This window comes from Girardinichthys multiradiatus, chromosome 24, assembly GCF_021462225.1.
Source record: "Girardinichthys multiradiatus isolate DD_20200921_A chromosome 24, DD_fGirMul_XY1, whole genome shotgun sequence".
Taxonomy (NCBI): Eukaryota; Metazoa; Chordata; class Actinopteri; order Cyprinodontiformes; family Goodeidae; genus Girardinichthys; species Girardinichthys multiradiatus.
In genome coordinates this window covers 10,082,811-10,097,876 of record NC_061816.1, presented here as the reverse complement: position 1 = coordinate 10,097,876, position 15,066 = coordinate 10,082,811, and the positions used below count along the sequence as shown (strand labels likewise).

The 15,066-nt window shown below is 41.0% G+C and overlaps 5 protein-coding genes across 5 annotated transcripts; 1 reads left to right on the top strand and 4 right to left on the bottom strand.

Moving 5' to 3' along the window:
• On the bottom strand, positions 1-1,992 carry LOC124861815 (gamma-crystallin M2-like). Its single transcript, XM_047355767.1, has 3 exons — positions 1,914-1,992; positions 548-790; positions 1-381 (listed from the first exon to the last, which is right to left on the bottom strand). Exons 1-3 carry the CDS (start codon positions 1,929-1,931, stop codon positions 109-111), a joined length of 534 nt encoding a protein of 177 aa, XP_047211723.1. The 5' UTR covers positions 1,932-1,992; the 3' UTR covers positions 1-108.
• Positions 1,993-5,572: 3,580 nt separating this feature from the next.
• Positions 5,573-6,330, bottom strand: LOC124861858 (gamma-crystallin S-1-like). The gene is made up of 3 exons (XM_047355810.1): positions 6,287-6,330; positions 5,978-6,220; positions 5,573-5,848 (listed from the first exon to the last, which is right to left on the bottom strand). The coding sequence occupies exons 1-3, from the start codon at positions 6,293-6,295 to the stop codon at positions 5,579-5,581; spliced, it is 522 nt and encodes a 173-aa protein (XP_047211766.1). The 5' UTR covers positions 6,296-6,330; the 3' UTR covers positions 5,573-5,578.
• A 2,367-nt stretch (positions 6,331-8,697) lies between these two features.
• Positions 8,698-11,022, bottom strand: LOC124861759 (gamma-crystallin M2-like). The gene is made up of 4 exons (XM_047355695.1): positions 10,911-11,022; positions 9,703-9,946; positions 9,374-9,616; positions 8,698-9,041 (listed from the first exon to the last, which is right to left on the bottom strand). The coding sequence occupies exons 2-4, from the start codon at positions 9,709-9,711 to the stop codon at positions 8,766-8,768; spliced, it is 528 nt and encodes a 175-aa protein (XP_047211651.1). The 5' UTR covers positions 9,712-9,946; positions 10,911-11,022; the 3' UTR covers positions 8,698-8,765.
• Positions 11,023-12,092: 1,070 nt separating this feature from the next.
• Positions 12,093-13,110, bottom strand: LOC124861715 (gamma-crystallin M3-like). Its single transcript, XM_047355641.1, has 3 exons — positions 13,060-13,110; positions 12,739-12,987; positions 12,093-12,415 (listed from the first exon to the last, which is right to left on the bottom strand). The coding sequence occupies exons 1-3, from the start codon at positions 13,072-13,074 to the stop codon at positions 12,146-12,148; spliced, it is 534 nt and encodes a 177-aa protein (XP_047211597.1). The 5' UTR covers positions 13,075-13,110; the 3' UTR covers positions 12,093-12,145.
• Positions 13,111-13,672: 562 nt separating this feature from the next.
• LOC124861723 (gamma-crystallin M3-like) lies at positions 13,673-14,563 on the top strand. Its single transcript, XM_047355650.1, has 3 exons — positions 13,673-13,696; positions 13,864-14,130; positions 14,229-14,563. The coding sequence occupies exons 1-3, from the start codon at positions 13,688-13,690 to the stop codon at positions 14,505-14,507; spliced, it is 555 nt and encodes a 184-aa protein (XP_047211606.1). The 5' UTR covers positions 13,673-13,687; the 3' UTR covers positions 14,508-14,563.
• Positions 14,564-15,066: the final 503 nt, after the last annotated feature.

The window sequence follows — 15,066 nt, the reverse complement described above, 5'->3', positions numbered from 1 at the left end:
TTGCAGTTTGTCTATACTTTATTAGCATGAAGGTTTAGTCAGGAAAAGTGAGAACTAAAAGATAGGAAAAGGGAATTAGTACAGCTAAAGGAGAGGCCATATTTGTGACTACAAGTCCACAACACGCCGAATGGAGCCTACAGTCGGACGGAGAGCCCCCCACTCAGAGTGACGCCTGTATTCACCTTTTTCCAGCAGGTATTGCTGTCCCCTGTAGTTTGGATGCTCATAGAAGATCCAGATCCCATCCTGGACGTGGGCTGAGTGGACCTCGTTGTGGCGCCAACGGTCCTGCATATCAGACAGCTCTTCGTTGAGCTCCATCATCTGGCCACTGAAGTCCGGACGTTCGTAGATGCGGATCCTGTGCCTGCTGGATGGCTTGGATGATAAGCAATCAAGAAATCGATTAAAAAGAAACTTCATGACCATGAATATGGGACTTTTATTTTGTTATCCACCATCTCCACCATCTATAGTATCAATACGGATAAAATCACCTCAAAAGAAACCAAACCTTTTTCCAAAAACATCTGCCAGGACTTACGTATCTGATAAGGCGACAGGAACGGATGGTGTCATTGAAGCCATTCCAGTTTTGGAACATGGGGTACTCCCCTTTGAACAGGATGTACTGGTAGCCCATATATTGTGGTCTCTCATAGATAACCCAGGTGCCACCCTCCACTCGGATGGAGTTGCAGCGGCTGAAGTGGGAGCTGAGCTCAGAACAGTCGCTGCTGCATTCAAAGGAATGACCCTGGAAGTTATTGTCCTCATAGAAGAAGATCTAAAAGCAGGAGTTTGGGTTAGGGACAACTTCTATAGCCACAACTATGACTAACAGTGCCAGTACCAAAGTGCAAGCAAGCAGAAAGAGAATCACAAATTGAATTTAACAAAAGAATCAAGGTAAATCTTTGGTTTGATGAACTTGCTCTAACATCCACCCTACTATATGATGCTTTTACATCTATGTTTCTGTGACAAAATGTGTCAATGAACACAAATCAGTCATAAATCGGTCATTTCTTGTGCCTCTGAATAATTTTTGCTCTAAAACTAGGCTGAAAGCTAGAGCTTACTGACGCCCTCCAGTGGTAAGAAAGGAGAATCACCAGTTTTAGAGATGCTTATAAACGGAAAGAAATGCCACATTCAATGTGATTAAACAAATAAGTAAATAAATACATAGTGAAATTTAAATCGCTATAGGAACTACTGTAGCATAGAAAACAATGAAATAATTATATATTTAATAATACTGAATTAATTCTTTAGATACATAAAATAAATTTTTTATATGAATTAAAATTATTTTAATAAAAAATTAAAATAACCAATAGTCTAAATAAATCAAAATACTAATTTTGAAAATGTATTACTTATTTTATACGGATTTATAAAATAAACAAAATGTGTCAATGTGTATGTATTTCAAATAATTATTTATTATTATTTATTAATTGTTTATTTAATTACTTTTTAAATTGAATTTGTACACTTTAGGCCTTTAATATATTGCATTTTTTTTACGTATGAAAATAAAAAGAAGTTTGTATTTTGATGTTGATGCTGCACTTTACAAAATAGTACTACTGCTGCTACTACTACTAATCATAATAATAACAATAATATACTGTATATCAGTATTCTGAAACTGTTTCCATTAAGCTTGATCCACATTAACTGTGTTTAAAAAAGTAAAAAAATAATAATATTGTTTTCTTCATTAAATTCAACTTTTGTTCTGAACCTTTTCTACTTAAAACAGAGGCACTGATCCTCCTATTGACCGCAACCATGGAACGTTTTGGTCTAAAGCAACTATCCAGTTAAACAGATTGATCTGTTGCAGGGTATTTATTAAGAAACAGTGGTCTTCACTACGACAGAAAAGATCCAGTACTCACCTTCCCTGTGTGCTCCATGATTAGGGTAACTTATGTTCATCCAAAGCAAATCAAATTAAAGCCCCCCCCCTCATTCACAGTGCATCACTGACGACCCACCTTTATATAAAGGCTGATGAAATGCAATACCAGCACAATTGCTGTCATTCAAATGAGCTCTCCATTACTGTACCAGCTGATTCTGCAATTGTTTTCCATGAGTTGGTTTTTGATGCTGGAGTTGATGCTGATATTTTACATAAACCTATCAGTTTTCAACATTCATGCCATTCAACAGATATATTGTTGTGAAAAATATTTGCCTCCTCACGGTTTTCAACTGTTTGGGCTTTTTTTTTGTGTGTCATTTTTTAATATTTCAGATCAAAAGAACCTGTCTGACAACATGAAGTAGGCCAAAAGATCTCAAAAAACAACAAATCACGACTCTTACAGAAACTCTATTGGAACCTCTGCCAGTCTGGGAACAATTACAAAACCATTTCTAAGTTTTTGGGACTCCAGCAAATGAAAATGAGAGCCTTTACTCACAAATGGAGAAACATGCAACTGGAATTACTCCAAAAGTACATCAACGACTCATCCAGGAGGTCACAGAAGAACCCAGAGAGACATCTAAAAGCACTGTGGGCCTTATTCGTCTCAGTCAAACTCAGAGTTCCCAATGTAACATTAAGAGAGGCATAGGGTAAAAATGGCATCCGTGGGAAAGATCTGAGGTGAAATCCACTGCTGACCAAAAAGAATACAAACAGCCAAAAATATTTTAATGATCCCCAAGACTTTGGGGAAAATATTCTGTTTTTGGAAGGTGTGCATCATCGATCTAATATAAAACTAACGCAGCCTTTTAGAAAAAGAACATATTACATAGAATCAAACGTGGTAGTGGCAGTGTAATGGTCTGGGATGGCTTCACTTTTTAAGAACAAATAAGACTTGCTGTAGTTGATGGAACCATTGATTCTGCGGATTCCTGATAAATCCACCTAAAACTGTTCAAAAATATATGAATAAATAAAATAAAGTTTTAGAAATTCAAGATGCTAAATTGGCCTAGTCAAATCTAGACCTAAATCTAACTGAGACAAAGTAGCATGATTTCAAACTGACTGCCAGCACTCCAATGTGGCTGAATTGTGCAATTGTGCATGGAAAAGTGGGCCAAAATTGCTCTGAAGCGATGGTAAAGACTCAAACCCTCAATGGCATCTGTTGCCGTCGAGGGTGGCACAACCAGTTATTAGATTTAGGGGACAATTATGTTTTCACACAGAGCTAGGTTGGGCTGGAAAGCTTTTTCCTTATAAATAAAATCATCTTTTAAAAATAGATTTTTTTTAATCAGGTGTTCTTTGTCTTATGTTGAAATTTGTTTGATTTTTAGGCCCGAGCAGGAAGCCTGCAAGGGCCTATTGTAATTGTAGTGTTTCTTATTCTTTCTTTCTTTTTTCCGTTGCCTCTTTGCAGGGCAATTTGGGGACTTTGCCATGCACCAAAACTCACAAGATTTTACCCAAAATTGTCCCCTGCGTGAAAGTTTTGTTCTTTTATGTGGTCGTCAGTGGGCGTGGCCTGACCTCTTAGCCACGCCCCCAAATGTGAGATAGTAAGTCGTAGAGATCTGAAATTTGGCACACGGGTAGGGCTCCTCAAACCAAGAAAAAAAGTATCTTCGGGGTATGCCCTAAAACGCACAGGAAGTCGGCCATTTTGGGTCAAATGCCAATTTTTGGCCGTTTTTCACTTTTATTCGCCTCGAACTTTAACAAACTCCTCCTAGGGATTTTGAGCTATCGGCTTCCTATTTGGTTAATATGCAGTTAAGGCATGGGGGATTAAAAGTTATCAAAATCGTGAGTTTTCGGCCATGTTTAGGGGCCGTGGCCGGGGCACGAATACGGCGTTAGCGCCCAAAGTGAAAAATGCAATAACTTTCCCAAAGAAATGCCAAATCACACCAAAGTTGGCATGAAGGAGGACCTTCAGGTTTCCGACGATCCTATGAGGTCATATGCTGAGAACAGGAAGTCACTTTTTTACTGGGAAAAGTCGTTGCTCTCTACATTCAATCATTCAATCTGCTTCAAACTGTGTCAGGTGACTGATAACTAGTGGGTCTAACTTTGTTTGAAGCACATTGACTTTTCATAAAAGGGCGTGGCCGTGGTGGCGCAGCGAAGTTGGACGTCACGCCATCTAATTTCCACATACATCATCTGATCTGCACCAAATTCAATGTGATTGATCCTTGTCCAGTGCCCAACAGAGATCTGATGACATATTCAGTGGGCGTGGCCTAATTCGTCCACAGCGCCCCCTACAAAATAAAACAAAATCAGCCCCAAGCCATGCTTTGACCGAGGAATGTGAAATTTGGTACACATATATCTTCTCAGGACCTACAAAAAAGTCTCTTGGAGCATTGGTCCAAACCCAACAGGAAGTCGGCTATCTTGGATTGAAGTTGTCATTTTGACACTGTTTTGGGCGTTTCTAGCCCGCATATCTGAGCGAACTCCTCCTACAGCTTTTGACTTAGAGACTTAAAAATCACTCAGTAAACTCTTAAGGGATTGGGGATCAAAAGTTATCAAAAGGTTTTTGATACACGAAAGCGTGTGGGCGTGGCCACGCCTCAAAATATGACTTCTTGCCATAAAACACAAAATTGATATAGCTCCAACAAGGAAGGTCACAGAGACCTGAAACCTTCTGAGATTGATCTGCCTCTAGGCCTGAACAATATTCACTGATCAGATGCTGACATCATCGAAGCACCGCCCCCTGACAACAGGAAGTGTAATGTTTCACTTAGTGTGGTTCATGTTTGATACCCTCCACCTAATCAACATGAAACTGTCCCGAGTGACAGATGACATGATTGTCTAAGTTCTGTCTAGTACTGACTGGTTTGGCTGGAGGGTGTGGCTATGACAGCGTGGCGAATTCTGATGTCACGCCACGGCCATAAATTTGGCTCTAAATTACACATGCATGGTCCGATTCACTCCAAACTGAATATGGTTGATCTTTGTCAGCCCCCAAACAGCTCTATTGGATTACAATGAAATTTGGATCTACAGCGCCCCCTAGAAAATTTCAAGTGCTCTATCTCCCTCATACATCACCGGATCCACTTGAAATGTTGTATACATCATCAGGGATCATTGCTGAGCATGTTGCCACAGTCAGTTCATGACATTTCAGCTCCGCCCACTAATAAAAAACTCAGTGCAGGTTCCATCTGGAAGGTCAGATTTCCCCCAAATTTTAATTGCTTCTCGCCAGATGACAACTCTGCATAACCGAAGATCATATGACATGCCGCTCACAGTCCCTCCTAGTGGCGATGTGTGGAACTTAATGGCAGCCTCGTCGGTCACACGTAGCTGGTGATGCCAGGCTCCCGCGGTTGTTGCACAGGCCAAGTTGCGCTAAGGTGCGAGGGCCTTCAATCCTGCTTCCAGCTTTAATTTAACATTAAAGTGTTAAAACAGCAAAAATAAATCTGTAAGGAGGCCAATACGTTTTTAGAGCACAGACCATGATACATCCTAAAACTGTAATGCATATTGTTGACAACAGATAACAACAGATAACAAAAAGACATGTCATTTTTATCATTATTTTATTTCCAAGATGCATACAGAGCATTTTAGAGTTTAGTTCTTCAATCGGCGCACAGAGCCCACATTGGGCTGCATGCCCCCCCACTCCGAGTACCGTCTGTACTCGCCCTTCTCCAGCAGGTACTGGCGCCCCCTGTAGTTGGCCTGCTCGTAGAAGATCCAGGCCCCCTCGAACACTTTGCAGGACTGGATGTTGCGGCTCTGCCAGCGCTCATGAAGGGTGGGCATGTTGTCTGAGAGCTCTACAGACTCACCCTCAAAGTTTGGCTTCTCCCAAATTTTCATCCTCCATGAATTCCCCACCTTGGCAGGAAAAACAAAGAAAATCCACTCTGAAAAGATGCTGAAAACTGGTCCTTTGACTTGTTTGTGCTAGAAGAAAGTTAGCTACAACATGCTCAGTTGACTTTGACAACCTGTTGGTAAACTTACATGCCTAACAATGCGACAAGACCTGACTGCGTTGTTGATGCCCAGCCAGTACTGGTAGTCTGGATACTCTCCTGGGCTCAGAACATACTGGTGGCCCATGTAGTTTGGTTTCTCGTAGACCACCCAGAGCCCTCCCAGGACTTTGATGGAGTTGCAGCGACTGACATATGTGTGCAGGTCGCTGAAGTCGTTGCTGCCTTCATGATATCGACCCTGGAAGTTTCTGTCCTCGTAGAAGATGATCTGAAACAGAACCACCGGGTTAAGCCTGTGACTCTAACATGTGTACATATATAAGAATATTATTACCTTTTCCATAGTTAATAACAATATGTTTGGTGTGTTAAGTAAAATATTACAGCTGCCACGGTATTCTCTTTATACAGAACTAGAACAATGAAGCCAAGCACATGGTTTGCTTTGTGCAAACTAGAAATTTCAATCAGCGATTCAAAAATTGATCCAGGCGGATCACATTGTTCTGAAGCAGTGAGTCCTGTTTCCCCGAACAAAACAAATGCAAAGTCCAAAGCAGCCCAAAGCCACTGGATGCAGCAGAGTGTGCTGGCAAAAACAAGGGCGCCGCAGGACATTTGGGTTGTAGTGAAGCACCTAGAAATGATACAGTGACCCAGCAGGGAGCTAGCAAGGCACCAGAGACAGATCCTGGACTGCACCAACATAACCTTGCATAAGTGTTTTACTGTTTACTTCTACTTGTAAACAGATAATACTAGGTTGAATGTTTTTATTTGATTTTTTGTAATCAATACAAAGTAGTGCATGATTCCCAACAGATTCTCAGATGGATTTAGGTCTGGACCTTGCGTTGGTCATTGATCTAAACCAGGTCACTGTAGCTCTGGCTGTATGTTTAAGGTCATCATCCAGCTGGAAGGTGAACCGCCACCTTAATCTTATCTTTTGCAGCAGGTTATTTTCCAGGATTTACCTCCAGCTTCCCTGTAAATGGTAAATGGACTGAACTTATATAGCACTTTTCCAGTCATGCAGACCGCTCAATGCGCTTTACACTAACACCACATTCACCCAATCGCAATCACTAACGCTCACACATTCATACATCGATACGCAGATCGGTAGGCAACTTGAGGTTAAGTGCCTTGCACTTAATGTGCAAGGCACCAGGGGCACATCAACATATGGCAGGAATCGAACCCACAACCTTCTGATTGCAAGACAACTACTCTTCCTACTGAGCCACAGTCCCATCTCCACAGCATGATCTCGCCACCACTGTGTTTCACCATAGGGATGGTGTGTTCAAGGTGATGAATGTGGCAGTTTTACACCACGCACAGCGTTTTGCATAGAGGACAAAAAGTTAAATTTTGGTCTAATATGACCAGACAAGTCTTTATGGGTGCCGCACATAATGCAATCTACTGCAGAGCTCACATTTACCTTACAAATGTGGCATAATTGAATGGAAAGTAAACTGGCTTTTCCACAGGATAAGATTAATTGTCAAGAAGCATTGTTACAAAAAAAAAGAAAAACATCAACCAAGCACATATTGTCTTAATTCTGTGCTAAATTCCCTTACAGCAACTCTAATACCTTACACTTCCTGTAGAGACATACCAGTTGTAGCCATAATTCTGTCTAGATATTCAACTACTCTTCATATCAAAACTGGTGAAGCTCATTTAAATTGGTTGGTTTCCAGGAGGGAATTGATGTATCAGGACTCTGGTTGGGTCCGTTCCAGAAGCTTAATGTGAGCTTGCTTTAGCCGTCTCCTAACCCTTTTTAATGTGTGTTTGTCATTATTGTCCTGTCGGAACATCCAGAATGTGACACATGTGACTAAACTGTCATTCTCATAAACAAGAAAACTGGTTAGGTCTTTCAGAAACAACCCAAACCTGATGCCTGCCATCAACAGGACTCGTCCTGGAAGACTCTGCGAACCTCATGGCTGAAGAAAGGCTTTATTAAAGCTGGAAGATGCTGGAACACCAGTTTTATTGTCCAAATTAACCCGCGTTTATTATTATTATTATTGGGTAAGGCCAAGAAAGGTGCTGTTTAAAAATAGACACCTTTAAATTCGACTGAAATTAGCAATTGTCCCTGTAGCCAAGCTACCAGCCTCTATAGAAAAGTGTTATGGTCAAACAAGGCAAAGGTTGAGCTATTTAACCAAAATGATAATTAGAATGTTGGAAGGAGTCAAGATGAGGCTTTCAAACCTATGAACACCGTACCAACTGTCAAGCATGGTGGTGGTAGTATCATGCTGAGGCTCTTTGTTGCTGCAAGAGGGGCTTGTGCATTGCACAAGGTTAGTAGCATAATGATGATAGAATTTATGAACTATGTTAAAAGCCCGGTCCATACAAATTTTCATGACTTTCATGCAGATGAGTGTTTGCAAACTTCTGACCAGAACTGTACCTATACCATCATGGAATTATTGTCTGAATTAGCTTTTCAAAGACATGGAAACAATTCTTTATTTGAAGCTGTATGTATAACTTTAACCCTGCAGATTAAAGACTTTTCAGACTCGGGCACCAAATCCCTTTTTTAAAATTTCATTGAAGTTGGGTTTTGTGCGAATAAAAGATTAAAAACCCAAATATTGACATTTATCGCCATGATTTCCTGGTATTTTTATTGAGTGCCCAGAACTCTATAAATACTATTAGTGGAATACAAGATACTTTTCCTAAACTCTATGAAGACACAAGTCAGGCTTTGCTTTAAATTTATTTGTTATGTAGGCATTTAGAAGAGGTTGCCATCGCTTTGTGACCAAGGATTAAAACTCTGTGATCCTGCGGAAGGAGCCGATGCCAGGAGATGATGCCCCCCAGTCGCTGTGCTGGCGGTATTCTCCCCTCTCCAGGAGGTACTGATGCCCCCTGTAGTTGGGGAGGTCATAAAACACCCAGGCGCCATCTGTTACCACACAGGAGTAGGCCTCACGCATTTTGTAGGCATCGTACGCCGAAGGGACGTCGTCAGAGCACTCCACCACCTGCCCTCCAAAGTCTGGTCTCTCATAGAGCCTCAGCTTCCAAGAACTACCGTAAATCTAAAAACAAATGTAGGAGAGAGGGTAATTTCAAGAATAATTTTAAATTCAACTAAGAAAATAACATTCAAAGTGTATATTTTCACATAATTATGTTTCTTACTACTTATAGATTGTCTGCTACAAGGTTTCAGGCTATATGGCTACAAATAAATGCAGGGAGACTGAAACAGAAACAGGACTAAAAAAAATCCAAACTTTCCTCAAGAAATTAAAAATTTCTATGCAAGCTTTCTCAGAAGTTGCTGCCCTGCTGTCTTATCAATGTCTCTGCAGACATAACTCCTGAGCATGTGAAATCTTTTGGATCCAGACTCTATGCAGACTCTCACGTTCTTCACGGCACGGCAGGATTTGACGCTGTCGCTGAAGGCCATCCACTGCTGGTTGTCAGCGTACTCCCCCGGGTTGAGGATGTACTGGAAACCTTTGTAGCTGGGCCTTTCATAGATCACCCACACGCCGCTCTCCACCCGGATGGAGTTGCAGCGGCTGAAGTGTGTGTGCAGGTCGGCGCAGTCGCTGCTGCAGTTGTAGCAGCGACCCTGGAATTTCTTCTCCTCAAAAAACGTGATCTGAGAGGGGGAAATAAAAAGAAATATGTATTTCTGTTGAATAAAGCTTTTTAAATGCTTTGCTGCAGTAGAAGATTTTATCTTACCTTCCCCATTTGGATGCACTGTAAACCTGATTCGTTACTGCAGGCCCATCAAACTATTTATCCATAAACAAAATGTGCAGAGTGTGGCAAGTCTTTGATACACAAATGAGCTAGATTTGCATATCAGCAGAAACAGCTTGGTGTCATTTGATTTGCCTTTGTTCCTGTTTGATGATGAGTCTCAATCAAACACATGCTGGAACACTAAAGGATCGGTGTCAGCTGCAAACAGCATGGATGAGTGCTATAAGAGAAAATAACTGTACTTATTCACTTTGGACTTTACCTGAATCTATATTTCCAGAACTATATATAAATGTACCATTGCTTTGATTTATTTGGCATGTGTACAATACAACAAAATATTTCAACAGTGCTGAGTGTGTTTATAGTCAGTAGAATATCCTAGAAAGTGGATACATGAAATAAATAACCTGAACAGTATCCAAAAAGCACAATTAATCAATGCGGGAGTGTTTTTCATAGTTTTTAATAGTCATGATGTTGTTTTTCTCATTTTCTTTTGTTTGTTTGGAGTGTCTGTTCAGCTTAATGAAAGCTGTTGCTGCTATAGGTCCAGAGTCCCGACTTGAATCTGATAGAGATTCAGTGGAGGAAGCTAAAGATTAGGGTGATGGCAAAGATAAATAATCTGAATAACAGTGGAAACATGTAAAAAGCTAGTCAGTATAAGCAGGGCTTGTATGCAGTAAAGACAATATTTTTCCTTAATTATTGAGAAGGGTATAAATACTTTTTGACATGCCATTTAAAAAAAAAAGTGAATAAAAAAAACTAAATAAATTTTTTTTAATTCATACTCCTTTTATACTGTTAATGCATGTTTCATTTTTCAGATACAAATGTTTTCAGTTGAATGAATCTAAATCTAATTCTTCCTTGGGTGTGAATAATTCAGGCCATAATTAACTGTGTATCACTAGTTTGATGCAAGTGTTGAAACATTAAAAATCAACACATGCAAATGCAGTTCAAGATGAAGTTTGACCCAACTTATTTAAACACAGACAAATGTCAAAAATAGATATTTACATAATAACCTACATAGGTTGAGATGAGCAATTGCTGCAAAATCAGTGATACTGTCAGTGTTGTGGGTTTGGAGGCAGGACCGGGATGCAGAATGTGGCGAGGAGGCTGCATGGTGAGTAGATGAAGTTTAATAAAGAAACTGAAGGTGGACTTACAGAAGGCAGGCAGGCAGAGTACAGGCATGTTATCCAAAAGCACAAGTTCAGGAGGCAAAACAGAAAATAAACCACAAGGAAAAACTCTGGAAGATAGCAAGGGTTGATAACGTAAGGAACCAGCAGGGAACAATGAAAACTAGAGAGCTTATAAGCTGAGGGAAGTAGAGTATGTACCAATGAGACAGGGAGGCAGGTAATCAGGGGAAACACGAAACAGATGTGGACCAGGCTGCAGGGAACTGAGGGAATATGTTACTATGGAAACGGGAGCTAGAGAATGCAGAGACTGGAGGGGAAAACTAAACTAAACTAAAGACAACTCTAGGGAAAGGAAACTTAAACATAAAACACAAGGCTAAATCTGGAAGGAACACTAACTAGACAAAGCAGGGACATGAAGAACTATACTAAAGAGCTCGGCAGGGAAAGAACAACTAATCTTAAGGGGAAACAAGCAACTGGGTAAATAACAACAAAAAAGGGGTCTTAGGCCAAAGGGAAAAGGGGAACTAATAAACTAGAAGAATGCAACAAGAACAAATAACCTAACAGTAAACAAGCACAGAAACTCTAACTGAGAAACTAAACAAACACAAAACCCAAAATGGCAGATCCTGACAGATTTGACTCATGCAACTATGAGAGATAACTTTTTACCTATTTCCAGTACATGATCAACTGAATTTATTTGCATTGTTTTATAATTAGGACCTTATTGAATGTGACTACGTAGACTATTCCCAAATGAGCTGGATTTGAATTGTATCCTATGTGAGCGGATCTGATGTGGACGAGTTGGGCTTCTAAATAGCCTTAAGACGACATTTATTATGAGCACAATATAAATAAGCTGAACTGAAAAGTTTGCCAACATTGTCCACATATGGCAGTGAGTAAGACGTTCTGCTCAGGTTTTTACGGCATGGAGCCGTTTTAGTTCTTCCTCTCGTTCTTGTTTTGTTCTGTTCCTGTTATCAGCTAGTGGGATTTCTCAAAAGAACTGTTTAAATATAAATGTTTTTTAATAAAAAGCTCAGTTGTACTTTCATTTCTCTGCTACTAAATAAGAACTTTTACAAATATTAAAAATGAACGTTCTCATAAAAACACCAGAAATGGAATAAACACTTCCTTACATCTCTAGTTGAGGTCAGAATAAGAAGCAGCTACAAACACAACTGGATTTCAACTTGCTTTATTTTTTATCACCAGTCACATTTAGGACTTCAGAGCTAACAGGTGTCCATAATTCGCCTCATGGAGCTGAACCTCGTCATCCCCATCTCCCTCAGGTTCCTGTACTCTCCTGGCCTCAGGTACAGCATCCTGCCCCTGTAGGTGGGCTGCTCGAACATCAGCCAGTGGCCCTCCATGACGTTGCAGGACTGGCACTCGGGCATGCGGAAGCGGTCCATCGTGTTCTCGCAGTCGTCCACCAGCTCGTGCATCTGGCCTGCGAAATTCTCCCTCTCGTAGATCCTCATTCGGAAGGGTCCTTGGTGCTGTGGAGAGAGAAAATACTCTGAAATGATGAGCTAAAACCTGGCATTATGGGTTCATGTACTGAGCAAGGACAATAGTCACATCTGCCTGTGGTCAGAAGATGATTCAACTGTAGATGTGAAAAGTCTTCTTCAAAGGGTTTTCAGTGGTATCTTTCAGCCTCCTTCTAAAAATGTAACTCTCTCAGATTGAGAAGATAAAATTATATGAAGCTCTGTAGGTGGACTGTGTTCAGAAAACCAAACTTAACTCACAACGTTGAGGTGTTATGTGCCTTCTGTGGAGCAACTGGGCCCTAACGACGTAGAAGTCATCCACCTACCATAGGGATCATGCGACAGGATTGGATGCAGTCGCTCGTACTCATTCCCATCAGCCGCTGGTTGTCAGGGTACTCGCCCCTCCTCACCAGCATCTGGTGGCCCATGAAATTGGGTTTCTCGTAGACCATGAAGAGGCCGCTCTCCACCCTGCAAGAGTTACACCTGCTCAGGTAGGAGGTCAGTTCCGGGCAGTCGCTGCTGGTCTCATAGGAGCGACCCTGGAAGTTCCTGTCCTCATAGAATATGATCTGCAAAAACACAGGAGCAATTATTAGTCAGTTGATCATGAGCACAAATTCACTTTGGAAAATTTCACATACCCTCCCCATAGTCATGATTATTGTGAGCTAATTGTGAGATGCACGGCACCAACATGGACCCCTTTCCCTTTTTATACATTGCACAGCTGTAGTATTTCCACATGGCTTGTGCTGAAACCTTTGAGTCATCACTCTATATTGTGGCACAGTGCTGCTCTATAGGGTGGCAGACTTCAGTGTACATCAGAATCTGCAATAATCCATTTATTCTCAACTGAATATTGTTTTTATGCCTGTGTTCAACAAATTCAACAACGTAATTTCTCCATTTACCAAAAAAGACAAATGTAAAGCAATGCAAGAATGAGTATTAACTCTGTAATAACACTGAAACTTCAACAAGCTTGAGTAGACTGAAGAGCAACAAAGCCTTAGCCTTTTGTGATAGAAAATAAAAAATTCATCAGATATTTATTTTTTGCGACCTGGCATAACCCCTTCTATGTTAACTGTAGTTAACATAGAATAACTATTGAGGTGTACTGTAAAAACAAATCAAAGCAAGGCCACGTGAAACTCATGATGAGTCATGATGTTTTAAACAAAGGTGAGCTAGGTGGTCTGGAGCTGATGGTGTATATAAAAGCAACGCCAGTTGGCATCATTAGGAAAAACGCAAACCGCCACCATGGGCAGGGTAATATCAAATTTGGCCATTGTTTACATGATGTTAAAAAATCCTGCAAAAGGAAAGATTAATGGTTCTGATTGGCTTTGCCATCTATGAAAAAATTCATCCAAACACATAATCCTGCTGCACACATGCAGAACTGTCTCACTCATTCTCCTGTGTCCTTGATGCAGATAATTTTCTACGAGGAGAGGAGCTTCCAGGGCCGCTCCTATGAGTGCAGCAGTGACTGCTCCGATGTCCACATGCACCTGAATCGCTGCAACTCCTGCAGGGTAGAGAGCGGGTGCTTTGTGGTGTACGACCGCCCCAATTTCATGGGTAACCAGATCTTCCTAAGGAGGGGCGAGTACCCTGATTTTCAGTACATGGGAAACATGATGGGCATGATGGGTATGGCCATGATGGATACCATCCGCTCCTGTCGTATCATTCCCTTGGTAAGGTATTTTTATTATCTTTTGAAGGAAGAGTTCTGACTTGGTGAGCCAAGATGGCTGAACTGCTTAAAAGCACAATTTTTCCTTTCCTTTGACAGCACAGGGGACAGTTCAGGATGAGGATCTATGAAAGAGAGAACTTTGGAGGCCAGATGCATGAGCTTATGGATGACTGCGAGTCCCTCCAAGATCGATTTTACATGTCCAACTGCCAGTCCTGTAACGTGATGGACGGCCACTGGCTGATGTTCGAGCAGACCAACTACAGAGGCCGGATGATGTACGTGAGGCCCGGAGAGTACAGGAGCCTGCGAGAGATGGGGATGAGCAACATCATGAGAATCAGCTCCATCCGACGCATCATGGATGTGTGTTAAGTGTGACTGATTGTAAAAGAACCTATGGAGAAAAATAAAAAACATTTTTTGAAGTATCTTTGCTGTATCTTTTGCGTACTTGACTGGTAGGAATTAAAGGCTGTGTATTCCCTCATAGTGCATATTTAGTCAATGATATGAGCTTCCCTTGCAGTCTAAGAGCAATCGCCACCGATATATATATATATATATATATATATATATATATATATATATATACAGGGGTTGGACAATGAAACCGAAACACCTGGTTTTAGACCACAATAATTTATTAGTATGGTGTAGGGCCTCCTTTTGCGACCAATACAGCGTCAATTCATCTTGGGAATGACATATACAAGTCCTGCACAGTGGTCAGAGGGATTTTAAGCCATTCTTCTTGCAGGATAGTGGCCAGGTCACTACGTGATACTGGTGGAGGAAAACATTTCCTGACTCGCTCCTCCAAAACACCCCAAAGTGGCTCAATAATATTTAGATCTGGTGACTGTGCAGGCCATGGGAGATGTTCAACTTCACTTTCATGTTCATCAAACCAATCTTTCACCAGTCTTGCTGT